Source organism: Aphis gossypii, chromosome 3 (genome assembly GCF_020184175.1).
Source record: "Aphis gossypii isolate Hap1 chromosome 3, ASM2018417v2, whole genome shotgun sequence".
Taxonomy (NCBI): domain Eukaryota; kingdom Metazoa; phylum Arthropoda; class Insecta; order Hemiptera; family Aphididae; genus Aphis; species Aphis gossypii.
Window position 1 is genome coordinate 14,722,564 of NC_065532.1, and position 27,806 is coordinate 14,750,369.

General features: G+C 26.0%; 4 protein-coding genes across 8 annotated transcripts; 1 reads left to right on the forward strand and 3 right to left on the reverse strand.

The window, feature by feature from the left end:
• Window positions 1–61: 61 nt before the first annotated feature.
• Window positions 62–10,148, reverse strand: LOC114127854 (procollagen-lysine,2-oxoglutarate 5-dioxygenase). Of its 4 annotated transcripts, none has more exons than XM_050203582.1 (16): window positions 9,824–10,148; window positions 6,506–6,594; window positions 6,306–6,439; window positions 6,068–6,234; window positions 5,735–5,911; window positions 5,201–5,400; window positions 4,986–5,117; window positions 4,791–4,909; window positions 4,604–4,705; window positions 4,421–4,546; window positions 2,913–3,051; window positions 2,673–2,855; window positions 2,487–2,591; window positions 1,946–2,095; window positions 408–536; window positions 62–325 (listed from the first exon to the last, which is right to left on the reverse strand). In XM_050203582.1, the coding sequence occupies exons 1-16, from the start codon at window positions 9,921–9,923 to the stop codon at window positions 170–172; spliced, it is 2,208 nt and encodes a 735-aa protein (XP_050059539.1). In that variant the 5' UTR covers window positions 9,924–10,148; the 3' UTR covers window positions 62–169. The 4 variants fall into 4 exon arrangements, 3 of the variants coding, with proteins under 3 accessions (XP_050059539.1, XP_050059540.1, XP_050059541.1); XM_050203583.1 differs by lacking the exon at window positions 1,946–2,095 and adding an exon at window positions 2,268–2,414; XR_007604994.1 differs by lacking the exon at window positions 62–325 and adding an exon at window positions 2,221–2,414.
• On the forward strand, window positions 3,100–4,415 carry LOC114127857 (immunoglobulin domain-containing protein oig-4-like). Its single transcript, XM_050203597.1, has 4 exons — window positions 3,100–3,372; window positions 3,578–3,771; window positions 3,832–3,981; window positions 4,196–4,415. Exons 2-4 carry the CDS (start codon window positions 3,589–3,591, stop codon window positions 4,355–4,357), a joined length of 495 nt encoding a protein of 164 aa, XP_050059554.1. The 5' UTR covers window positions 3,100–3,372; window positions 3,578–3,588; the 3' UTR covers window positions 4,358–4,415.
• Window positions 10,149–12,315: 2,167 nt separating the features above from the next.
• On the reverse strand, window positions 12,316–19,218 carry LOC114127831 (guanine nucleotide-binding protein subunit beta-2). 2 transcript variants are annotated; one of them, XM_050203438.1, is made up of 8 exons: window positions 19,077–19,185; window positions 16,533–16,558; window positions 16,126–16,271; window positions 15,850–15,983; window positions 15,378–15,543; window positions 14,534–14,738; window positions 14,219–14,435; window positions 12,316–13,313 (listed from the first exon to the last, which is right to left on the reverse strand). In XM_050203438.1, exons 1-8 carry the CDS (start codon window positions 19,081–19,083, stop codon window positions 13,207–13,209), a joined length of 1,008 nt encoding a protein of 335 aa, XP_050059395.1. In that variant the 5' UTR covers window positions 19,084–19,185; the 3' UTR covers window positions 12,316–13,206. The 2 variants fall into 2 exon arrangements, with proteins under 2 accessions (XP_050059395.1, XP_027847965.1); XM_027992164.2 differs by lacking the exon at window positions 16,533–16,558 and having other exon boundaries at window positions 19,077–19,218.
• Window positions 18,953–23,989, reverse strand: LOC114127830 (nucleolar MIF4G domain-containing protein 1 homolog). Its single transcript, XM_027992163.2, has 12 exons — window positions 23,808–23,989; window positions 23,338–23,729; window positions 22,723–23,255; window positions 22,509–22,649; window positions 22,287–22,452; window positions 21,453–21,577; window positions 20,663–20,856; window positions 20,339–20,526; window positions 20,072–20,250; window positions 19,829–19,993; window positions 19,634–19,765; window positions 18,953–19,574 (listed from the first exon to the last, which is right to left on the reverse strand). Exons 2-12 carry the CDS (start codon window positions 23,720–23,722, stop codon window positions 19,305–19,307), a joined length of 2,478 nt encoding a protein of 825 aa, XP_027847964.2. The 5' UTR covers window positions 23,723–23,729; window positions 23,808–23,989; the 3' UTR covers window positions 18,953–19,304.
• Window positions 23,990–27,806: the final 3,817 nt, after the last annotated feature.

Here is a 27,806-nt window from a genome sequence, read left to right on the forward strand (position 1 = left end):
TTCTGTTATTATAACATCACCTACAAGCTAAATGACTAATTATTGTTCGTTTAGTTGTGTAAAAAAAAAAAAAAAATCAACAAATCTAAAAATCTAAACACAAAACATATAAAATAGAAAAAAATAATTGTTTTTTGTTAAATTATGTATCTGCAAAATGCAAAGGTCATTAAGGATCAACAAAAGATATCATAATATATCTTGTGCCATTGGTAACTTCAAGTCCCTCATGGTAATGTGTAAGCCGTCCGGGGTGCATTAGCATCCAACCTACTTTCATGTTTGTAACCTTACACTTATATCTCAAAAAATGGCAGCCTCCTCCCTATTAAAAAAGAAATAAAAATATTAAATAAAATGGAACTGGAGTTCTGATAACACTAAATTAGTGTGATACAACACTTTACCTGGTAATCTTTTCCTGGAGAATTTAAAGCTATATTGATGGTATAGGTAGATGAATCATGATGTGGCCTCAATGAAGCCTGACCGAGTGGGTTGTATTTGACAACGAAGTTCATCACAGAACGAGGGGGCTAAAAAGTGTTTGTAAAATAATATTAATTATTATTTGTATTTAAGATAATAATAATAATTAATCACAATTAACTAGGATTACATGCATTAAAATAATAAAATATAATACATTTAACTTAAACATAACATCTATATAATACCAAAACTACATACATGATTATTATCCATCAAAATGCCGATTTTAACTTCTTACCTATTTTTCAGCTTCAGTTCAATTTTTTTAGTTTAGGTTAAAAGATAAAAAAAAAAATAATTCTTTATGGGTAATTTAGATTTTTTTAATGAGTTACACTCAACGTTATTATTAATAAATTATGGCTCTAATATGTGCTTTTACAAATGATATTGAATATAATATAATATTATAATTAATAATCAGAAGTGAAGAAGCCATCATGGCTTTGTACATTTTTTTTTGGGGGGGGGGGGGGGGGGGTGGGTTGGTGTTGAATACCAGATTTGCTTAAACACTGGAATAAATAATTTAAACCTATATTAAATCTGAGTATTAATAATCGTTATTATATAAAAAAAAAAAACCTAAAAAAATATTATGAGTAATTAGATATATGCCATAGATATACCAGTAGAAAGACATTTCTTGGGCATCTTCAAAATAATTTAATTACTCCAAAATGATGAGTTAATTAAGTCTAAATTAAAATTAATACTTATTTAATTTATTTTTAAATGACTATTAGTAAAACCTAACTAATATTCGTATATGAAATTTATAAGATAAAAATTATTTGAGTTTTGAGTTAACTGGAATGTTTTATTTGGGTTTTAGTTGATTTTGGTAATTAGTAAAAACAATCATTCATAAGCGAGGTTAAGTAATAAATATTTTGTTTATAATACTGTATACAGTTATATAATATGATAAATTCTCATTTAATTAAAAAAAAAATTAATCTTAACTATAATTAGAACTTCTACTAGACTCAGTGGTGACTATCATGTAACAAAAAAAGGTGCCTTATAGATAATAAAATGCAATCACACATACTTAGATGTAGTACATAGTTTGAGTGAAGTGAATGCATTTTAAAGCCCAAAAGTTTTTATATGGCCAATTCTAAAAAAATCAAAAACTATGTTAAATAAACCTTAAATGTTGGTAGGTTAAAAAGTTTTTTTGAAATAAATATTATTTGTTGAACTACCCGAAGGCCGAAATACTGGTAGTGGGTACAATTTCTTTTAAGTAAGCACCTGTACAATTTTTTGAGATAGTCGCTACTGTCTAGACTTAACAATTTCAATTACTGTTAAGATATATAAAATATAAATTGCATAGTAGAACATTGGTTAGTTAAAGCAAGCAAGCAAAAACTAATATTTTATGAAAATAAAATGTACAATTAGTTAATGATTAATAAATAATTAAAAGTAAAAAGCAGCTTACGCCATCTGAGTAATAGCCAAGATACACATGCTCTTGTAATCGGGAAACAAATAGTCTTAAGAACTCTAGCCACACTTTTTGTAACCCCACTTGTTTCATATGAATGTCTCTTGTTGGTACAGCTTCATATCCGGTATCCAATCTGGGATCCTATAGTTTAAGGTTATCATGCACTATTGTTAATATATTACTCACACATATTACTATTTAGTATTTATATACACACAATAATTATATTATGATTATTCTTTTAATGTCAAGCAGAGAACACACACATGCTATTATATTGTTTAAATTTTGTTTGGTTTTCATTCCCACATACATCGTGAATGTAACCAATAAATGCTTTCTTTTGTATAGGTAGAACATATGAGCGAAGAAATTCGAGCCAATGCTTCTCAAGTCCAACTTGATTCATGTGTATGTCTCTGGTTGGAACAGCTTCATAACCAGTTCGAAGGCGTGTGTCCTTCAATTCAATTTATGTCATTTGCTGTTCAAATTTCAATATCACAAACATTATATTTACTGAATAACTTACATTATTTGTACCATCTGACCATTGACCAAAATTTTCCATAATTTCAATGAATTCTCGGCAAAACTGTTCAGTTACAATTGGGAACCAAAATACATCTGGACATGGCTTTAAAATAAAATAAATACATGCATCAAGAATACTTTCAATATTTTAAAATATTTAGTTTAAGTTTATTAAAATAGATACTTCAGCTGGTTTTTTATCGGGATTGAAATTTTCCATATATTCTGGATGAATATAACGCTGTTCCCAATCATATCTGTTTTCAAATAATTGGTATACTTCAGGATTCTTAAGAGTTATATCAAATGTTTCTGAATCAATCAAATGCCCATAAGTATATTGATTATCAATATACATAAAAACTCCCTAAAAGTAATATTTTAATGAATGATTTTCAACTTCAAAATAATTACTACAAAATACCTTATCTCTTAATGATTTACTAAATGCCATATCATAGTCCAAATTATCTTCTTTGTATGATGGCCTAGTGAATTTATTTTCCAAAATTGTACCTTTCATTAAGTAACAACTACTTATATAAGGTACATTCCAGATCCCTCTAAAACATTATCATAAATATTTCATCAATACATTAATTTGTTTTATTTTTTATTTTTAAGCAAATTTGTTAATATAAAATGCAACAGGGGATTTTAATAGAATTAGCAATTTAAAAGGAAGTGCCCTTTAATTGATCATAAACTAGGATAGGGTCAGAATTGCATTCAATATGACGAGGACACAGTTAGTTTTTCATTGTAGTCAACAGAATAAAGTTGTGCTAAAGCATAACACAAAACAAAAAAAGGACATTTAATACTTGCTAAATTTGAATACATATCAAAATTATCAATAGAGAATAAAAAAAAAAACAACACAAGTAATAAATATTAAATTATACTATATTATTGTTATTTATACAAATATACTTATTATGAATTTGACATTTTGTCTGTATGAATAAATAAATTTTAAACTTCTAATAAAATTTTTAGTAATGCAGATTATTAATAATTAGTCATTTTTCAAAGCTACAGTTTATTTTAAATAATTAAACTATAAATAACTCTTTTTTCTAATTTCAGGTGAGTGTATAATGGGATTTAAGAATATAATAGTAGCTGTATTAATAACAGCAACTATATTTGCAATTATATCTGATGTCAGTGGTAAACGTGGCCGTGGGAGAAGTAGATCAAAGAGCAGAGTGCAAATTGGATTACCTATTACAGGAAAATACAGAGACCCGGAATCTGATCAATACTACAATCATAATGATGTAATATGTCAAATATTTGTTGATAGAGTTAAGAAGTTTAATTGTTCTACTTTATTTTAGGGAGCTAAAATAGTCATGGCATCACATTTCGATTATGAATATGTGCTTGGACATAAAATAGTATTTGTTTGTGTAGCCAGAGGGAATCCGAGACCTCAAATCACTTGGTATAAAGATGGTACTGAACTATATTATCATTATAATCACCATGTAAGTAAAATACTTTGAAAAAAAATTTCAAGGGATCAAATTAGACATTATTTAATGATTATATGAAATAAAATAATTACATATTATGTATGTAGCTGTTAGTGCTTACGTATTTTGAATAATTTGTTTTTCATATAATAATATGAAAAATATTATATATTATATTTAATATAATTTAATGTACTAGAATTCACATAAGTTTATTTTATTTAAGGTGCATGAATGGAATGTTGCCGAGGATAGCATTAAATCTAAATTAGAAATTGATCCAGGAACACAAATGGATGCTGGGGTGTATGAGTGTTCAGCTGACAATAAATACAGTATAGACCGAAGAAGTTTCAAGACAGATTTCAGTATAGCATTTGAATCATAGTGAAAATAATTATAAACAAATGTGCTTCTTAAATAAAATACTTTTTTTTTGATTAATACTTACGTTTTATTGTAATTAACAATATCCATATAGTCCAATGATCGAGCATAGAATCCATCTTTAGATAGAGCTCCCCAAAAATTAGACCAAGCTTTAAATGGTCGTGTGAGCATTGGGGCAATAATTTTCCTAAAAGCAATTTAAATGAAAACTTGATTTTTAAAAAATAATTAGAAATATTCTTACTTATTACGTTGAATTAATGTTTTTAATGTTTGTGGATTATCTAGATGTGCTTCATTTTCGATGTAAAACAAAAAGTCACACAATTTGCTAGTGCATAATGAACTGATAAAAGTAATAGTTAAAAATTAAGACAATTAAAAAATAAAATACAAATATAAATAATATGAATATTCAAAACAATATTTACAATGAAAAGTGTCGTGCATGTATGCTTTCTTCTGCAGTTTTGTGAAATACAAATGATGCATTGTATTGATCACCTATTCTAGAAATAAATTTATCCACATGTTCTTTATGATAATCCACCTAAATGTTTAAAATGAATACATATAAAATTAAGAGTACAAACTAATTTAGTTACTAAATAATATGAAGTATTTACAAGTGTAGTAATAGACAAACACAGTCTGCTCTTTGGATAATCAATATCTTCAATTTTGTTTAAAAACTCATCAAAAAATGGAGTTGGTTTATCAACAATTATAGATATTAGAACTTTTGGATAATTTTCTTCCTAAAATAAATAAACATTAATAAATTATAGTTTGCAAATAAACCTATTATAAATTTGTATGGAAGATTTATAGTTGAAAGAACCTTGAGCATTGAAAGATCTAGATTGTTGTCATAACATGTATTACAGCCACTTTCAGGAGACCACTTATTTGGAATATAATTTGTGTAGCTATTGAATGTTATTTTAGATAACCCATTTCCATGGATGACAGCTGGTTGAGTATTAAAATTAACATTTTCCAATACATATGATTTATTTACGAGTTTCAGTTTTATATCATCTGTAATTACAAGTAAAATTAATTTAGAATAATTGATAAAATAAAAAAAAAAAAAAGTAGTTTTTTGTAGTTGCTTAGTTTTTACAATACATAATAAAAAAATAAAAAAATTACAAGCTGAATTTGAAGAGATCACAAATATGTAAATTTTAAGTCAGTATAATATTATGTACTTACCACAATATTTAATAAATGTATAATGTATATAAATAAAATAAAATATGTTAACAGTATAATATATAAATGCTATAAGCTTTAAAATTGATTAATTATATGATATCACTCTAACTGAATATTTAAAATTCAAATAAAATAAATTTAAAAATGTCTTTACCTTCAGCAAGATAGACATTTTGAAACAATTTTGCATAATTATCCAATTTAATGTTAAGCTTTTCGCGTAAATCGGTATTTAAATATAAATTTGTCAAATGCAATTGGTCATCTCCAAGATTTTTTATTGGCTTTTCCGATAGAAACTTATACAATTGGCTAGCATAACCAATTAAACCTGTTTAAATAAAAGTTTTAAAATTAATAATATTTTATAAACACCTAATATATATATATATTTTTTGTAGTTTAAACTATCTATCAGAAAATAATATTAAGTATTTGCATATTTTTTTAATTGTGTATTGAAATTAAAATGCAATTGTAAACAAACCTCCAGAGTTTAGAAATCTATAACCATTCTGATCAACAGTAGGATATTGATCTGCTAATTTTCTATCTGGCCAACAACTGTTTTCGGTTGAAATTACTATTGAAGCATCAAATTCAGTGAACTTATTTAAAATTGTACTACTATTAGCTAAAATTACAACATCATACCTAAAAATGCATAATTTAATTAATTATGTAACCCAGTCAATGAAATAATGTTTTAATTATAAATATATTACGCATCAGTGAGTAATACTGCTAAATTATCATTGTTTTTATAAGGCTCTAGTGCTTCAAGATACAAATTTAGTTTGTAACCACCACCAACACTATTCATGTTGCCTCCTTGCCATGGCTTATCAAAACCAAGCACCTATATAAAAATATTAAAATTTAAAATTTAAAAGAAATGCATACACTTTTTAAAAACTTAACTTACTTTAGTTTTAAGGCCATTCAAGTTAGCAGAATCAATGAATCTTTTGTAACCATCATTTTTTTCTGAAGCTACTGTGAGTACAAGCAAATCTAAAAATAATTAAAACAATAATAATTTTTTAATTTTTATACTTACAACAAAAAATTTAATTGTTTGAAATTTTTATGCAATTTGAAACTGTTATAACTTAAAAAAATATCAGTAATAAATAAAATATATATTTGTACTTTTTTCTTAAATTACTTATCAATTAAAACATCAATTTAGGTACCTATATTTGAGATGAATTATGATGAGCCTATAAAATATATACTAGGGTACTTAATTTTGATACTTTTATTATAGGCTTAGCCAAATTAAAATTATATAAAAAACGAACTTGAAATATTAGTGACAAACAAAACTAACTCAATAAAATAAATAAATAAACAAACAAACATAATATTATAATTTATATTATAGGCTATAAACTTTAATCTTTTCTAGGTTTCTATACATAAATAAAATATATAGAAACATTAATATTTTTGGTGAATTGACGTTGACAACATAGATGTAGCAACAATTAAAAACCTAAGATTCGATCATTTAACTTACAAACATTTGATACATTGTAACTATATTGTGATTTGTATTTTAGTTAAGTATTTAAATTTTTTTTAAAAACTTACAAATAATTATCAATTATACACTTATAAACTTTAAAATGCTTCTGTGGACTAAATTAAGAATTTTTTATATTACTATAGTATACTTAGGTATTTTTTAAGTATCATATTGTTAAAAACCTAATATACCTAATTATAACAGAAGTTAATAAAGTTAATAACAAGTATATAGTTTTTATACATTATTGGTATTTATATTTTATAAAGAATTACCCTCAGAATTACCTAATATATTTAATTTATATTATGAACCAATATTTATATTAAAAAATATTCAATTCTATAATCAGCATATTTTAAAATAAAATTATCAGATAATATGTTTAGTGTGCACCAGATTAACAGATTAAACTATAATACATATTATACAATATAAGATAAAAATATTTTTATAAATATAGTTACAGTTAAAATAAAATAAAATATTATATACCTAATATATATGATTAGATAAAAATTTGTGAATTCATAAGTGAAACTAACAAAATATTCATGTAAACATAATATGTAAGGAAGAAAGAACAGAATTACATTTCCGACTGACCCTAGTAAAAATAAATGATAAAATGCAAACAGGAAGCATACAAAAATGATTAATATTACAGATAACAAATAATATATATTAGAAAAATCATAAAAAACTATATTTTATTTATATGGTAATATTAGTTATACATTAATATTAGTTTATTAGTAATATAAGACCTATTACTTATAGAATAAATGTATAATTATTAATTAATAATTATAGGTATATATTTTATATCATAGAAATGTTTGATAGATAACTATTTTTTTCTAAGAATTAGAAACAAACTATTAAACCTATGAGAAAAATTTATGAATTAGAAGATAGTGATAAGTACAAAATATAATGATTAAGCTGTATAATAGTTCCAAAGTTTGATATATCTGATACTATTTATCATGTATTTTAATATTAACTAATTAGATGGATTAAAAATGTATTATTAATATAATTTTAATATATATTTTAGCTAAACATATACACTTGATATAGGTATTATAATATTTTTTCCTAAATATCTATTTTTTTGAATTTATACTACTAAATATTATACTAGAATTAGAGAATATATATATATTCAAGTATATACTTAAAGAAACTATTTATATAAAAATTTTACAATCATACTCATAAAATCATAACTAATAGACTTATTTTATTACAATATAGTTAAGAATGCTGCTCTATAATTGTTGAGCTATAACAGTAGGATTGCACTCGAAGCTAATAAAAAAAAAATAGTTGAGAATTTATCTGAATAATATAGGTACTCAATTAGATTCATTTCACATGAAATATTTACAATAAGAATTCCACAACACTGTACCATACTCCAAAATAGACCTCACAATTTTATAGAGGTCTTTAATTTAAATTCATGTCATTACATATCTTTTTTACTACACTGAGAATTTTTAATTCTTTATTTTAACCATCTGTAAGTAATACCTAATATTTTTATTAATATTATTAACATCTAAAAAAATTTTATTTTGCGATTGAAAAAAATTTACAAGCCAATAAATAATGAATGCATATTATTATTAAAAATTAAAAATGATCAATTATGATCTAAAATTTGCAAGCGTAAATCAAACATTTATATTTTTAAACTCAAATGATATTTAGCAAAATATAATTTATATGTGCACAATTGTACACATTTGCTCATTACTAATATCTTTAATCAAAAACATTTTAATTAAAACTTGTCAATTAATTTGCTGCAGTCTACAACAAGTAAGATAGTTTCAAGTGGGAATTGCAATTTCAAACAAGTGTTGTACGTTTTATATAACACAATAAGAGTATATTTGTATTCAGAGGTATGATTTATAGTGGTTGATATAACGGTGGGGGTCGGGGTTAGAAAGATTGCTCCTATACCAGGACATAAAAAAAAACAAAAAACAAAATGTGACAAAGTTGGAAAGTTAAAAATAATCAAACTTTATTCATATCAATAATGCCTAGGATTGACTAATACTTTGTTTATTGTACCAAAGTACTACTAGCTTTTATATATGACTAAATTAAAAATAATTGGTAAATTATTAAAAGTAAAAATATCAACAAATTACACGGTGGCACGTTGTTGATTCAATACAAATTAACCAAGAACAAGTATAAGTACCTAATCAAATAAAAAGATGATGGTAGATTTTATTTAATAAAACTATAAAAAAAATTAACAAATAGGCAATTAGTATTTCATTAAATTTTTTATTATAAATAATAATATTGCCAATTAATTTCAAATAAAAATAAAATAAAAACCCTTCCCATGAAAAAAATGTATCTACGCTATTCTACTATTTACTATTAATTGTTATTAGTCAATAGGTATTTCTACATAGGTATTAGGTACTCAATATTTATTATATTAGTTAATACATTGTTTACTGAAATAGGTATTATACTAATTACTGGTACTGTGTCTACAAAAATTTCGAGTTAAAGGTATTTATAGTTATGCTTTTGAATCCCATACTATGTTCTCCAACAAACACAAATTAACTCAGTAGGTACTGTACAGGCGTTGGCGAGTGGTGTGAACAGCACGGTTTAAAAATAACACACTAGACCAAGTGATTTCGGTAATAAACAATAAATTATACTCACTAAGATCACTTTTGGCGCCCTCGTCTTTTTCGGTGGACGCTAAGTCCAATGCGAAGAGCAAGCAGCAAACGGCTGTGCAAACGCCGAATGGGGTTTTCATCGTTTCGATGACTATTTAATATTGTTTATTAAACACATAACAGTTCTTAACTCGCCGTACGAGTCTGAGAGTCTACACCTTCAACCAACGTTAAATCGCCAATAATTGCACACCGATCAGTGACAACGAAAACCACTACCACTGGTAAGCAACCGCACATGTACGATTACCAGAGGAGTGAGGACGACTGACGGCGATCGTTCGTGAGACGATTCAGAATATTGTTGTGCGGTGAATACGGTCCACGGTTCCCCGTGCGTGATTCACTGATTCACCCACCAGATCAGTTAATCGCGTTACCGGAAGAGCATGCGTGCCGGACATGAACAACACACGGGTTTCGCCATCTGGCGGTAGGATGTGAAAGCAATAAAGCATCGTTACTATTAAAATATCGGTAAGTATGTGGATATACCTACGTTTTAATATTGGAGATCTCAATAAGTTTGACGAATCGTGAACATTATAATATTATGTTCAATCGAATGTATGCCAATAAATAATAATGTGCACAGAACGATTTGGCTGTATCTAGGATTATTAAAATATAGATCAGGTCGATAAGGGCCACTTCAGGCATTTTGAACTGGCCCGTCGAGCTGACCGTTGTCATATTTTGGTTTTATTTGATTTATCGACTTTTCTGTACCCACTTCCTCAGACAATTTTGGCCCACACGATTTCAAAATGTATACATCTCGAGTACAACAGACGCATATCGGTAAGAAGGAGCGGGCTGTAGTCTTATTTGAAATGATTTAATAATTTAATTGGTAATTTGGAAATGTTGAACACAATACAATAAATACTTATTAGAGGCGACTGGCGAGCGACGACTGTAGACTGAAAGTCTAATATTACTGCCGAATGTCGCACTATACGCCCATGACCTTTTTTGAGTTTTGATTCGTTTCTGATATGAAGATTCTAATACATATAATATATTAGTATATTACACAATCAAAATTAAAAAGTAGGTAGGTATATAAATAGAAATGGCGAATAACTTTAAAAATATTTATAATTAACTTACTATTCAAACTCAACCAGCAATTTATTTGTATAGCTTCATTACTTCTTATTATTTCTTAGAAGTTAGGAATATTTTTTATCGTACGAATCGATAACTTTCTTCAAACATTGTACTTAAATTCGATGTTTTAAGTAACGTACGTCTATCAAAGTTATTTTACAGAATTTTTTTTACTTCCATAGAATAATATAGTAAGAGAAAAACACTCTATAATCTGTATTTTTGAGATTGAAAATATACGATAAATATAATAAATATATTAATATGTATGTACATAATTTTATTACGTCGACATGTTGTACTATATAATAGGTACATTATAATCTATAAATCTATATCTATATTTTATAGTCTCAAAATACTTATAACATTTTAAATAATTAAGTGTATAATAACTTAAAATAGATTTCTGTATAGTAAGAGCGAGTTCATACCTAGAATTATTATAATACCTATACTTATATTCTAAAATATAGTAGGCCTAACCTACTATACACCTAACTTGACTACCTCCTCCTTATAACTATATGTTCGCTATAATAATATAATGCTATATATATACTTATCTACTATAGTATCTACCATAAGTACCATATTTATATATATTAAATATTAATATTTAATAATATCATATTCTTCATAGAAACCATAAATTAAGATTACCTACCTATATTGTATGAATATTCATTTATTAATTATTTAGCATACCTATTCAATATTTATTATAATATTATAAATAAGTTTCCGAGGTTCTAAAGTGATTTTAAAGGTAATAACTCATTTTCCACTAGTGTTAATTTTTGGAAAACATTTTTTTTTATATTTTGAAGTCATAACAAAACATTGATTCTGAAAAAATGTTTTTATCCTTTTTAATGATATCGCGTGTACAATTATAATATCATATTTCTGAGCACAGAATGATTTTTTTAGAATTCCGATACTCATACATAGAAATTTAATTTAAATCGCGTTAGTGAGCTTTAATTAATAGACACCAATTATAAGTAGGTAGGTATATATTTAAAATTTTAATTAGAGCAGTAGCATAGCACAGCAGGTCCCCAAAAAATACATACTCAGTGTTTATATTTATTTTCACTATTGCGTTCATCTATATACTTCAAACAATTATAAATTAATAACGAATCAATTATTTATTATATTTATTTTTTTAAATACGTAAATCGAGATCCTAAAAAAATATTCTGTTTAAAATTTTAAATGTAATATGAAATTAATAATGTAGAGTTTCATTCATAAAAGTAAAAACTTTAAAGAATTTAACAATAAGAATATAATTTATATCAAAATTTTGTTTTTAAAATAATTTTAAATCAAGTAAATAATTAAACCTCATAAATATGACCTTGTTTTATTAAAGAGAAAAAAAATAACAATATTTTCAAAAATGTAAACATTATTTGTCTATTTAAGAATATGCATTTTTACCTTTAAAAGAATCACCTTGTATAATGGTTAATTGTTTATAACAAATATAATTTCATACAATGGAATTAAGTATCGATGGTCAAAGAATTAACATACATTGTTAGGTGTGTACATAACTATAGTTAGTATTACATCGCACTCATCGCAGTTACAACTTAATACAATATACAATATCTATACCTACATCAATAACAATAATTAACGATTAACATTATGATTATTTTCTTAAGACAAAACGTATGCTTAATGAATAAATATGTATCTGTATAATATTATAAACTAATACTGACCAAAATAAATGATATTTATATGAATGGTAATCAATAAACAAAAATTAATACAACTCAAAAACATAATACTTCAATTAATGTATACTTATTGTGTTTAATATTTTAATAAAAATAACACTGTGTAATAGTAACAAGACTTTAACACACTATAAACTGACAAATTATAGTTACAATAAGGTACAATGAGCGATTTTATTTTATTTTTTCGCAATACCTTAATATTATTTACTATTGGTGGTAGAGAGGATGGAAAGCGTGACAAATAATGATGAAATGTATTAAGGTCGCGTTATCGTTGAATAAGCATGCAATTATACATAATATAGTTTTCCGATGTTTTAAAAAAAAAACATCATTTGTTTGAGTTTTAATTATTTAAACGAATCCAATATAATTTAGTATAACTATAATATAATATACTATAATTATATTATTTTATCTACCTATAATTAGGTGAGTTTAACATAAGTTATTTTAGGTAATCATAAGTACATAATAATATCCATGTTTAAACCCAAACACGTACATTCATGTCCCAGGAACTTGTGACCACGGACATACCATTCGGCGATACACTCAAAGAAGTTACTCTGTTCTCGTGCCCATTCAAAGTACCTGCCACAATAAAACATATCGTATATTATCATATAGGTACACATTCATAGTTTATAGTATCGTCATGGTTGGAATGGTTGGATTTTGAAATACATCAAAGTTTGCGGGACTTACATTTCGAGACTTGCGAAAAAATCTTGTATTTGCTAAAATGATATATATATATATATAAATTTGAAAATGGAAATTTTTGTCACGAATATTCTCTGAAATTACTCATCCAATTATCTTGTATTTTTTAAAAAAAAAATGATTGGGTAATCATCGTGGAACTTTAAGCCTATTGCTGATTCTATAAGTTGATGAAAAATTGAGTTATTAGTTTTTTAAATAAGTGGCAAATACTTAGATAAAGATATTTTTTCACCCGTGTTATCAATTAATAGTTGTTAGTAGAAATTATTATTTTAGTGAATAGTTAAATATTAATTATATTTTAACAGTAAAAAATTTTTCGTTATTTTTTGTTCACGCTATATTTAAACTTTATGAGTTGATCGTTTTTAGTTCAAAATAAAAAGAAAAAAATTAGGTAGTTCAACAAAAAAAAAGAAAAGAAAATTACTTCAGTTAAATGGTTAAAAAGCAACGCTGCAGGGCTGGGACAGCTATGTCAAGTTGATATTTCAGAAATATCATCTATACACTAAATCAGAAAACCAAAAATATTATTTACTCACGAGCGTTACGCTAAACGTCAGCATTAGGTAACCAAATTTAACACTGATACATTTTGTTCGTACAACTAAATGCACGGGAATAGTTATAATATTTTAAGTATACGTTCAATTTTGGGTCACTATTATTGAACCACCAATATTTATTAAAACTGAACTCAAGAAATCAAGATATCGTATAGATCAATCGTGTTATGAGTTTGCAAATAATAGATGATTTACACTTACCGTTGTGTTGGACTTTCATTGTGTCCCACACGTGAATTGAGTTATCGTCGCTACCAGCCAACAGAAACCTACCCGACACAGATAGCCCACAGGAAGTGAACCCTGAAGTGGAATTTGGTGGCTTGTACATGGCGATTTGTTGATCAGACCTAATGTCGTATAAACGCGCCGACTTGTCCTCCGAAGCTGTAGCAAATCCGTATCCACTGTTATGAAACTGTGAAACACAAGTTTATTTTTTAATAATTTTTTTAAAAATTAAGTTCGTTAACATTATATATAAGTATTATAAATTAAGAGGAAGAAGAAACATACACAAACAGAATTCACGTCAGCTTCGTGTCCGAAAAACACTTGTTTGCATTTTAGTTCCCTGAGATCCCACAATTTACAAGTCTTATCCACGCTGCCCGTCACGAATGTATTTTGGTCAGATGACAATGATAAAGAAACGACGTCTCCACAGTGAGCGGCTTCTACTTCATTTGTCCTCTTACCAACTTCTAAGTCCCACATACAACTGTGTAATTAAAACACGAACAAATTAATAATATTTTTATCATTTATTAATGGTTATACCTATGACAGTATACTTTTATACAATCAATAAAATCAAATCCAAATAGTTATTAATCTTGTAATCTGTAATTTGAATTGATTTCTAATATAGGCCCACCCATTATAGCAGGGGTGGCCAACAGGTCGATCGCAAGTTATCATTTTCTTAAATTTTTGTGTAAATTAGTGTATCTTTGTATACCTCACTATATAAAAAAATTAAAAATACAGATTTAGAAAAAGACAATAAATAATTCTGAAAAATGAGTATATAAACTGATATCTGTTAATTATACTTAATATGTGCGTGCGTATAATATATTACATATGATATTTTTTTAATAATAATAATATTTTTTTTTTATTGACAACCCTTTTTTTCTTTTTTTGGTCGATCGTGACAACCTAAAAAACCTCAGAGGTCAATCACAAGTCTTTTAAAGTTGGCCACCCCTGCATTATAGGGTGTATAATATACCTACCTACTAAAGTATATTTTATCAAATGTTTCATAATTTTACGGCGTGAACTATATATAATACAAGTAAGCACTACAATATTATACGTATATATGTGATAAATTTAGATGCAAAATAGTTACAGTTTCATGTCTCCAGATCCGGTGATTAAGGTTTTATCGTCGACAAATCGACACGACGACAAAAAGCCCTCGTAACCCAATAATTCGCGTACCATTTTTGCTCCTCCGTTCGAGTCACGATTATTTAAATCGTAAACAGTGCACATATTATCCATCCCCCCACAAGCTGTAAAACACATATATTTTTATGTTAGAGTAATTTTATCCACATAAAAATGACGGTGTCATCATATTTCTGAGTTATTAATTTTTCGTCGTTATTTGTGTTCAGATTCATCGCCCTCAACGCTTTTTATGACCTACGGCACACCCATTCGGCTATCCACCCACCCTACTCACAATAAAATTAAGTATAGAGCCATCGCTCCGCTTAGTGTATGTATTCGATGTCTGATTAATGGAATATATTGAAAATCGAAACCTATATAATATTTTATGTATAGTAGCCAGTAGGTGTTTATATTATACTAACCGACAAAATTGCCCGTAGGTGCAAAAGCCACCGACATAACCCAGGCTGAACGTAATGGTATAACTTGTACTTTATTACCGGTCCATGTGTCCCATATGATAAGTTTGCCGTCTAGCGATCCGGAAACTGCATGTCTGTTAAGTAAATTATTTCGTTAGTTCGGCATCATGTGAGTGTTTTATTCATTATAAAATTATAATGTAGATTCCAAAAAATAGGTAGTGGAAGGTATTACGTATACTATGGTTTGTTTATAATTTTATACATTTATTTTACCTATTATCGCCGCTATAGTGGACAGAGTTCACTTTATTAATGTGTCCTTTGAGCATTTTCTTAGTGACCAATTTACATTTTGGCACATCAGCCATTCCATTAGATATTTCTTCAATGGTTTTGTCTTGTTTGCTTTTTTGGTCTTGCTATAATCACAGTAAGTAGACAATGTTGAGTGTTGATATACTCAGATAATTTGACCCATCATAAAAAATATTGTAAAAATACCATTTTAAAATATTTTTTATAGTAAAATCGTAAAATTAAATAATTTTTACAATTTTTTAATTAATATATTTCTAGAATATGAATATTTTTTTTTGTAATAAAGGTATTTTTAAAGATAATTATAAGATTTAAATTGTGTTGTATAATATATATATATATATAACATCATTCAGACTTACCAATAAGAAAACACCGGCCAAAAAAACTGAATTTGCCAAAATAAAAACAAAACAAAATCCTAATCTTAAAAAATGTGTATGGGTATACTTAATTTATTTATGAAAATGGTGAATCAAAACAATTTTCGTCTTCTAGGCAAACAAGAATTTAATTTATATAACAATTAGTATGGGAACCAATTCAAAAACTTAAAAAAATAATTAATCCTTTACAATAATTATACATTTTTAAAATTAATGCGTACCATATCGTTTTGTATTTTTACGTGTCTTATGGTTTAACAATAAGAGTAAAGTGAGAATGTTTAAAACGCTAAATACAACACCTAATCGCGCAGTTTGATCTTTCTGCTGGGGAATATAATTCTTTGACAATCATCTCAATATTCTAACCTCAGTACAGCACTGTTTTTATATTTTTGTTTCAACAGCATATTGTTGTTAACAAACTACGTTGCTGTATAGGCTATATAGAACTGAACTATAAATAATATTATGTATGTACGTATATTAGCTATAAAATGCATATAATATAGAGTACTTATAGGTTATAAGTATGGCTTGACAATTTAGTAGATAGTGAAAATTTCACTATTGAGTATTATTATAGTATAATAATTATGTGGTACTAACAGGGAGCAATATTGATAATTTTTTTAATGTTATATTGAAATTTTAAATATTTTTATATTCTTAAATTTTCTTAAAACGTCTTAGAAACTGCCTAACAGAGCTCCTTAAAAGTCAATAAGTAGGTACTCATAGAGTCAGATTTCAATGCAAAACGCAATATTTTTTTGGTGCTTTAACGTCATATCATTTCAAGTAGATAATTCGTTTCGTGGAACAGATACTTCAAACGTGTAACGTTTTATTTATGAATGCAAGTATATGATAAAAAATAATGCATAAAGACAATTAGTTTTAAGACATTTTAAATTCAAATTTGGACGAAATTACTTATTTAAACGATAAATAATTACGTGTTTATTTTATTAAAATTTAAAAACATTGTTAGGGATAATTTAATTTTTTTTATATTTTATATTATTATGCATTTTACTATGTACAATAACATTTTTGATCTAGTTTAAAATACTATTTATTATACTATTTATGAATCTATGTTTACTGTATAAGTTTTACGGTATTTATAGAAAAATGTTACTAAATGTTGAGTTACTTTATAAGCTGATATAAATATATAATATTATGGACAATACGGCGTTATCATATATTATTATAATAATTTATCATCAATTGATAGTTATGTAATAGATCAATATTTTCGGAAAAAATTATAACTATAATACTAAAAGTAAAATAAATGTTTTTATAGTTTTATCAATAAAACATTTATCACTTGGTGTTATAGGCTGATAAACAGTTTCCGTTCAGAATCGTTTTTTGTATACAATGATAAATCATTGAAATCAAATTTAACAAGTTTATAATAGTGACTCCTGGTGTACAGCAAAGCAACACTCACTTACATTTTTTAAAGACAAGTTTCTTGTTTTTTTTTTTTTTTTTTTTTTTTTTATAAAGGAATATTAAAATCTATGTTCTATTTAAAAGGCTCGAAATGAGATGTAAAATATGACCATAGAATAAATGTACATTTATACTATGTTAAGGTCATAACAGCCTAACAGGCTTTAGAGTTTAGAGTTAAGTGGGACTTTTAAATGAAACAATAGAATATATTAATTGAATTTACTCTACAGTTAAAATTAGCTTAGAGAGGACAAACGCCAATCCTTGACAATGTGCAGGTTTCAATGAAAATAATATATAATATAATAATAGGTATTTGGTCATCTACAAGAGAAAACTATACCAAAAAAAAAAAAAAATCATAAACTATAAAACTGAGTCTCTAACAATGAAAATTATTTTAGAATGAATAAATTTTATGGGAGGTTTATAATCCATAAAACTAATGATAATGTTATGTCTACATATATGCTGGCATTCTTAAAAATCAATAATTGTCTCTCTTATACAACATGAAACCTTAGATATACTTTTTAATACCTTATACTGGCTAATGGCAGAGCTAACAAATTTTTTTTTTATTTTATTAGTAGGTTATAGGTTAGAACTTATTATTTCATTAAATATTTAAATTTTAAATAAATAAATGAATGTATTTTTTTTTAATTTTTCAAATAAAGTATATCTATGTCCTACACTACTACGCATATCAAACAATCTTAAAATTTGAAATAATTATTAAGGGGTTAATCAATAATTTTTATTTATAGTTAAATATGTTTGTAATATTTTTTTTATTTTTAGGTATAATGTGTTCAAAATGTCTCATATTCTGTTACTTATAACATGAAAAAATATAAATAGGTATATAATATACTAATGATAAGCAAAATTAAAAACTAATAATAAAAATGTATTGAAAATGAAAATATAATGTATGTTTATTTAAAAAAAATTAAATTTAACAAAACACAATAAATGGGTTTATGTTTAATACATAAAATTTACATATATACAGCTAAACAAATAAATATATTATGTTATTACCTGACATTTTGCAATTAAATCTTCTAGTTCTTTTCTAAGAGCAATTAATTCTGGATCTTTTGGAGGCATTATTAATAACTAGTAATAATATAAAATAATGAAATGTTACGTTCACAAAAGACAAGAATAAAGTGAATCATTAACAATATGTTTAATGTCATTAGTAAGTCTAAATCCAATTAGAGCAAAACAGGGCTTCCAGATGTGTGTAGTACACACAAGCACACACTAACAGCGGTTTAGTGCGGCTTGTGCAACTTTTACTCTGTTTGTTAGCAATTCTAATTTACTATCACTAATGTCTTTTGAAGCATTTTTAATAAGGAAATGACTTAAAAATAATGTAAGTCCTTCGCGGAAAAACTGCAAACTAGGATTTTTTGATGCTTTTAAAAATATTTTTGTTGTTTCTTCTTCATCAATATCTTGTAACACTTTGATTAAAGTCTGTCGAACAAAACTCACCATCAATTTGTTTAGGCTTCCCCAGTCAACATTCTAACAAACAAAAATTTATCACATACATATATTACTTAAAAAAAGTTGTTAAGTATTACTTTTAAAATTGTGATTGGCAGTGAATGGTTGCGTAACATTTGTGCTAAAAATGATGCCATAATTGGTATTTGATTTTTTTTCAAATTGTCAATTTCTTCTAAACGCACATTAATTGATTTTTTGAAAAATGCCTATAAGTAATTTAAATAATTGATAATAATTAGACTATAAAACATGTTTTTAATAATAGCTACTTGATATTTCCTGTTAGATTGACATAATTGTTGTGCAACATAAGCAAAAAATGGATTATACACTTTATAAACTAATAAACAATGGATTAAGACACTGACAATTTCTTCTTGTTGAAGACCTTTTAGACCTAATCGTACAAGTTTGTTAAATGCATCCAAATAATCCTAAAAAAAAGTTTAAATAAATAGTAATATAATAACATGACTCTTTTTATAAAAAGTAAACATTTATAACAAGTATACCTCAGCAGTGAATAAAATACAAAAAATGTTTTTTCTTGTATCAGTATTCATGCGATATTTTTTTGCCATGTCCAGTAGTTTTTTATCATACATATCTTTTTTCTGTAGGGTATTCGTATTTTTTTGTTCATCACCCTTCCACGCTGAACCAACAATCCACCAACGACCTTTATTATCAGCTAATGATTACAACAAAAATTAAAGATACACATGTTATTTTTGATTGTTTTAATTCAGATTTTTTAATACTAGAAAAATTATACCAACCATTAAGTAAATCTTCATAGGATATAGTTAATTCTGCTGGAGTTTTATTATATTTGTAGTAAGTACGTATAACTTTTTGTATTTGCTCAATGTATGTAGAATAACATTGTTCTGAACTAGTAGGTATTTTATTTACATTATTATTTTTAATTGCTGATAGAATTTCCAACATAAATTTAACTCTAGAGCTAAAAATACAAAACATTAAAATATAATAATAATTTATCAATAACAAATATATAACAAAATTAAAAATACAAATTATAAATGTTTTTTTTTTTTAAAAAAAAACTGTATATTTAAAACATTTTTTAATAATTGTACCTTGTTGTTGATTCACAAGTATCTGAACTTTTTTTTTGTATATCTAATAATAATTTTTTTATTAGTGTTGGACTATCCTTTCTAAGGTTAAATCCTATAGTTTTTAAAATAGTTAGAATTAGATCGATATGCTTTTCTTCAAACTTAATAAGTAGTTTGTTTAAAATTTCAAAAATAAACCCACTATGGAATACCTAGAATAATATAAAGTAATAATTATTATAATGTAATTGAAAAATTATTAATGGTGAAAACAATATAAATATTGGACTTAAATATGTTTACAGTAAATTGTCATGATTAATAGTTTTGTAAGCATACAATTTTAAATTGTTTTCAAAAATTAGCCGTTATATAATACAAGAAAAATTAAACTTAAAAGAAACAACTATACAAAAACTACCAGTTATTATAAAATACATTTAAAAACTGTGGTAGAAAAATATATCAGTAGAAATGTCATGCTAGAATGGCAATAGCTAATTTTTGTGATAAAATATGTTACTATACATTTTAAGGACTATATTTTGCTTTACAAACGGAGTACATAATTTAATATTCAGTATTATTTTATGTGTACATGAAATATTAATAATATTTATTGGTACATATTTTATATCAAGTGGGGTAATATCAATGATATTATATTGTATCCGCTTAACATAATTGTTCTTGCATAGGGCAGTTTAACTTAATTTTTCTTTATTAGAAATTAATAGGCATATAAATCACAATCAAGTTTGTAATCAATTAGGCTTGTATTTTATATTAAAATGATTTTTTTACTTACTTTAAAAGCATATAGACAACACAACAGTAGTACAATATTATCTAATTCTTTATCTTCAACTCTTATATTATTACTCTCAATAAGAGTATTTAAATTGGTTGCCAAATTTTGTAAAAAAAATGCACCTAAAAGTTAATGTATAATTTAAATATTATTTTTTAAATAATAGTATATATAATTTAACATATAATTTAACTTAGGGTGACCATATTTCAAAAAAAAAAAAAAGAAAACAGGACACTTTTTTGCAATGAGTAAAATATATAGGTATATTGATTGTCAAAACATGAAACAATATACAATATTTATATAAAATATGTATTATAAATACTACAAAAACCGGTACAATAATGTTTAAAGCAGGACGTATAGTCACTCTAATTTAACTTAACATAAGACTAACTGCATATTATATTAGAAACTAAAATTATGGGATTCCTACAAATACACATCAGTGATAGATGGATGGCGTTAAATGGATAATTTATGTATTAGGTATAGTATATAACAATTTTGTGAGATTATGTAAAATAATTAACACACTGACTTCCATGTGACTGCCAACAGTCTTTTGATAATACTATCGAACGTTAAAAATATTTTTCAAATAATTCCTAATTTGTATATACTAATTTATTTAAAAATCGTCCATAAAGATTATGTTGTTTATATACTAACAGTCGCATAGTAGTCAACAAGTTAAGTAAAAACTAGGACACTAAAAAGTACTAATGTGGTACTAGGTATTTATACATGCATGATTGATTAATTGTTTGATATGACTATTACTTCCTTGATGCATTTCATTTATAAAACAAAAAGAATTTTAGTTACCTATTTCACTTCCAACATTTGTATGTAGAACTGTTATTAATGTGCTACTTTCTACAATAATTCTGTAAGGTGATACACATTCTGAACGTATTATAGCATCAGCTATACATTTATATAGTGTTTCGTTCATATTATTTCGGCTGTTCACTTGATAAAGGTCATCTATCTGTTAATAACTAAAATAAATACCATTTAAAAATTGACAATAATTAAAGTATTTACCTGTCTACTAATGCTATGCATATTAGTTTCTGCTAATCTATTTAACAGCCCTTTAACTTGTTGCCTGAGACGTTTAAGTTGTTCAGATTCTTCACTTTCTTTTTTCCTTAAATGTGGAGGTACATAAGCTTTAGGTTGTTCCTATTATTAAAAAACATGGATAAATAAAAATTTATTATTTGTTAATAGGGAATACTTAATTTAAGTAACTTGCCACTATAGTTCCATCAGATTTTCTTATTCTACCATAAATATCTTCTTTCATATTTATAGGTTTTGTATCATTATTATTATCTGATAAATCTTCATCATTAGGTTCACTGTCAGAAAATGTTTCTTCTTTCTCATCATCATAATCAAATTCTTCTTCATGGTTGTAATCAAATGTATCAACATTATCATTGTCAAAATGTTCTTCATTAGACATACTTTCATCATCACATTCTTCATCAAGGGTTTCTTCACCAGATATACTTTCATCTTCAAGCTCATCGTCCAAATTGTCTTCATCAGATACATTTTCATTGTCATGCTCATAGTTAAAAGTATTTGCATTAGACAAGTCATCAGATGATTCAAATCTAACTTTTTTTTTGGATTTTATTTCTGGCTGTTTTTTTTCTTTTTTCTTTTTTAAATCATTAACAGTATTATAATCATCATCAAAATTTGAATCAATGTCCATCAAACTTTCTTTTAAAGATGAACAGTTCTTACGTGTCTCGGGATCACATACATCCAATAAGTCTAGTTATAAATTATTAAGGTTCATTTTATTTATGAATACAAAAAGGTACCTACCTTATATTTTATAATTAAAAAAGGATACAATCAAGTCCATCATCAATAAAAGATTTTCCAACCGTTTTTCTCTTATCTAATTTTAAATGTTTTGCCAATCTTTTGATCTCTTTATCTTCATCTTCATTAGCATGTATCATTTGCTCACGACGACTTTTCTCAAATTGTTTTTGTAATTTTAGTTCTTCAACTTTTTCTTTATTTCTATCCAATACTCGCCAGTCAGTGTTTGAAGTTTTTGGTATTTTTTTTTTGGAATTTACCTTTTGTACATTAACTTCTTTAGTTATAATTTGTTGCAAGTGTCCTTTTTTCTGTTTTTTCATTTGGCGTAAAGCTTTACGTTCGGCTTTTCTTGATTTGAAAACAAATCGTTGTTCTGAGCTGGTTTTTACTGAAGATTTCGTTTTCATATTGAAACTAACAGATAACAATTAATTACTGTTAGACATAAACATTCAATTATTTTATCGAAACTACTATAGTATTAAAACTTACATTTCGTATCACGATGTTGTTGACAATATTATGACTTAAAAAAAACAAATACACAATTATTGAAAGATGACCGAATTGGTAGTTGAATGTTCAAGATTCAGCAGTTGCTGCCTGCGGCCTGCCGGTTTGTTCGAAAAAAGAGATTAAAGCAATGTTATGAACATTTAACTCTCAGATATCGTTATCAAAACAAGAAGGCCACGAGGATTTTATCAAAACAAACAAGTGGGTATGTGTAGTTTGACCTATACGACATACATGGTTAGGATATACGCCAATAACAATAATAACATATTAATATAATAATTAATAATATGACCAATGTCCATCCAGGTTGAAAAATTAATTTAGAAATTCGGAGCCACGATGTATCTACAGAAGTTCTTTTAAAATGCTAAATTGCTAAAATATAAAAATTATAAAATTAGTACACGATTTTAGACTCAAAATAATATGTTGTTTTACAGCTATATAGTCATGAACGGGATGAACGATATTTTAAAGATTTTTATAGCAATAGTATATTATATTTTTAGTCTTTTATCTATTATAGACAAAGGTACTCAAGTACTCAACTAATTTTATTGCCAATTTTTCCAAAAAATAAATAACTAAACAGAAAAAATAACTAAAGATGTTGAAATATATATTGAGATATTATGTAAATGATACACATCGCACATAGGTATCTAGCCATCTAGGTATAAGTACAAAATAATAAAGGTTATACTTACTGTATTATTATTGTTTATACTGATTCATGAAAAGTCGTAAAGGCTGAAATCCCGGATTGAACCGGCGAATAGATACAGAGAATATCTCGATGGGTCAGTTATGAGTTTTTGGTTATAATTTTATTTTTTTATGATACCTAATGATAAATTAGTACAAACATTTTATAGTATAATAATAAATATTATATAAAATATAATATAATATATAAAATTATAATATATATAATGGAATAATCCGTACAACAAGCTCAGTAGCTATAATAATGGTTAATAATTTAAGCTTAATATACATATTTATTTATAAATATTTCCTAGTCCTAGAACATAAGAATATCAAACGTCCATATAAAACATTTCAAATATCTATAAAAAGCACAAAAAAGCTAAAATATTTTTAAAGTTATATCATATTATTTGGTAAATATCAATACGGCGAATATTATGTGAAAATTTTACATCACTACTGTTATTCATTTTTGTTACAACAAAAAGACGATTTTGACGAACACTGGTTACACACAATATCATGGTTATACATACCATTATTATGGATAAAGGTGAGTTTCCACTAGACCACTGTTCCTGTGTACGTGCACGTTTATCAACACGCACATACACACATACATTTTATATATTTATGGTTGTACATACACGTCCTTCATGAAAAATACTCTGGTAAGCACGGTAACTGGTAAGCGCTTAATTTTAGCGGTAAATTAATTCACTACAATTTGGCTCGAGTCTATAGTGTAAATACACTTTAATTGACTTTAAAAAAAATATAATTTAATATTACAATAACATAACACATTTTTAAGATTTTAAAATTGGTTACTGCTGCTATCGCTCAAATTATACCGTTAAACACACGGAAATAGTTGAACTAGATCCAACTTCGTGGTATCGTGGTTATACGTGTGGTAAGAACGTATAAACTTTCTGGTACACTAAAAGCTTACCATGTATACCAAGCAATCACAGAAGAGTATTCTTATGCACGTACACGACGTACACATGACATGTAGTGGAAACCCGCCTTTAAGCATACCGATTACCGACATACCGTATACCTAAATTAGGGTTGCTATAAAAGTTCAAGTACTGACCGGGGTCAGAGACATTTACGAAAATAATTTCAACAACCTTTTTTTTAATTATTTTTCGTTGTAAAATTTAGAACACAGTGTAATACATACACTTTCTTTTTAGCATTATTGCCTACTCGTAAATTGTAAAACTGTTCACTGTTTATTTCATACGAAAATACAAAATACACAATAAACGAGAATACCGACGTCAAACACTAGTTTGATTTGAACTACTGACCGACAGGACGTCTTCGGTGATTGTAAGTAATAAACAGTAATTATCAGTAAATTATAAGTAAAGATAATCTTTTCATAGAAGTGGAGCGTTGTAATTTTGTGAAATTATTATTATTATTATTATACATTTTAGAGTACACATTTTAAAATATAATATTTATAATTGTTGGTACTTACTTTATTTAAGTATACTTAACAATTAAGTCTTAATTAGGACTTTTGAGAGGATCAATGGGACGATCAGGACCGAAGTCATAAACTGGGGACATGTCCCGGTATATCGGGACGTATAGCAACCGCCTAACCTAAGTACATTTTATCGTAGTTTCTTTACGTATTTTGGAGGTAAATAGACTTTTGTATTCTATAGATTACCTAGGTACTTTACATACCACAAATTCGATTAGGTATTAATACTTCAAATCAATTGATACCTGATTATAAAATACATTAGTATAAAATAATATAATACGTAATATAGCAGGCACTGATGTGAAGTTCATCGTCCTATTCAGCTAGTCGTCTAACGACCATTTTATCTCGGTTTGTTTAAATAAATAAAACGTGGCCGATTATCCGTGAAGTTATAATCAACAATTTTTCACATCCTTGGCAGCCCGGGGTCAAGTGTATTTACAAAAATCAGACATAGTATAATTATCTGAACAAAATTCAAAAGTAACACACTTTTATACTTCTTTTTTTCACGGGGCATATCGTACGGATAAAAGGTCATGTTGACAGTTTTTTATGGCAGTTGTTAGATATATACTAAGATTTATATTGAATATAATTACCATTTATAATAAAAATGGTAATTTTAGATTTTGAGCGGATCGGAAAACCTAGGTATCTATACTACCTATATTAGTTTTAGTTTTGTGAAACAGATTGGGAATTTGATATGGATAATGAATACTGATTAATGATATTTTTAGGGTGTAATACTGTAATATCTTTAGTTTTTAAATGACTTGTTTTAAATAGTTACTAAGTGGCTTCCATAATATAACAGTTAGCCATTAACCTAGGTTGTTAAAAATAATAAAAAATCCACTAAAAATTGTATCTATTATATATTGATAATTTTAAAAAAGTTAGATGAAATTTGCAGAATTTTTGAATTGTATGGATTTTTTTTTAAAATAAGTACAATAATATAATATTATTTAATTAATAATTTTGAATTTTAAGATTAGATATTGTAAGTCAATACACAATAATATATTAGTATGCAGTTTACTTATTATGTGCAATTGTTTGCAGTCTGTACACATTTTTAGAATTTGAGCCTGAATGGCTGAAATTATTGATTTTTAATTGATGGGTTAAATAAAAAATAGATTGATAAAGAAGCGATAATTGTTTTTTTTTTTACAACAATTTAATATCATAGGTACTATAATATTGTCTTTATTTATTCCTAATGAAAAAACCTTTTTTAAGGTATTAAAGGTAGATTTTAGTAAAATGTATTATATCAGCCACACCAGCCACTGTAGTCTTTTAGAAATTTGTACTATTTTACCTACTATTGGTAGTTAAATATCAATATTAAAGCATTATTCAAGAGTTTATTAATTATTATTATTATTTTAATTTTTCAATGATTATTGCATACAAATAAAATACAACTTTTATAAATAAATTACTTGATTACGGAAGATCTGCCTAATGTATTTTATAACTTGTGTATTACAAAATTTAATGTTTATAATTTTAGTGAGTATTGCATATTTCTGTATATATTTTACTCAGGTGCTATTAAATAAAATGTACAAATCAATCTACTAATACATTTTTGTTTATGTGATTTTCAATGCATTTTATGAAGATTTTATTGTTTGAAAATATAAATAATAGCGGCGTTCCGACTTTAATAAAAAACCACCAATATGACCTTATTATTGTGTTTAAATGAAATATTGTACGATTGTTCA

What these genes read in the sequence shown, in the direction of transcription:
- LOC114127857 (XM_050203597.1), top strand. Translation starts at nt 3,589, where the DNA reads ATGGGATTTAAGAATATAATAGTAGCTGTATTAATAACAGCAACTATA. An exon ending in AATACTACAATCATAATGAT is followed by an intron (nt 3,772 to 3,831) that starts GTAATATGTCAA and finishes ACTTTATTTTAG; the next exon opens with GGAGCTAAAATAGTCATGGC. An exon ending in ATTATCATTATAATCACCAT is followed by an intron (nt 3,982 to 4,195) that starts GTAAGTAAAATA and finishes ATTTTATTTAAG; the next exon opens with GTGCATGAATGGAATGTTGC.
- LOC114127854 (XM_050203582.1), bottom strand. Translation starts at nt 9,923, where the DNA reads ATGAAAACCCCATTCGGCGTTTGCACAGCCGTTTGCTGCTTGCTCTTC. An exon ending in GCAGTATTACTCACTGATGC is followed by an intron (nt 6,235 to 6,305) that starts GTAATATATTTA and finishes ATGCATTTTTAG; the next exon opens with GTATGATGTTGTAATTTTAG. An exon ending in TAGATTTCTAAACTCTGGAG is followed by an intron (nt 5,912 to 6,067) that starts GTTTGTTTACAA and finishes TTATTTAAACAG; the next exon opens with GTTTAATTGGTTATGCTAGC.
- LOC114127831 (XM_027992164.2), bottom strand. Translation starts at nt 19,145, where the DNA reads ATGCCTCCAAAAGATCCAGAATTAATTGCTCTTAGAAAAGAACTAGAA. An exon ending in ATTTAATTGCAAAATGTCAG is followed by an intron (nt 16,272 to 19,076) that starts GTAATAACATAA and finishes CTGTGATTATAG; the next exon opens with CAAGACCAAAAAAGCAAACA. An exon ending in GGATCTGGAGACATGAAACT is followed by an intron (nt 14,739 to 15,377) that starts GTAACTATTTTG and finishes TTAATTACACAG; the next exon opens with TTGTATGTGGGACTTAGAAG.
- LOC114127830 (XM_027992163.2), bottom strand. Translation starts at nt 23,722, where the DNA reads ATGAAAACGAAATCTTCAGTAAAAACCAGCTCAGAACAACGATTTGTT. An exon ending in ACTTGTGAATCAACAACAAG is followed by an intron (nt 20,527 to 20,662) that starts GTACAATTATTA and finishes TTGTATTTTTAG; the next exon opens with CTCTAGAGTTAAATTTATGT. An exon ending in AATCTAACAGGAAATATCAA is followed by an intron (nt 19,766 to 19,828) that starts GTAGCTATTATT and finishes AATTACTTATAG; the next exon opens with GCATTTTTCAAAAAATCAAT.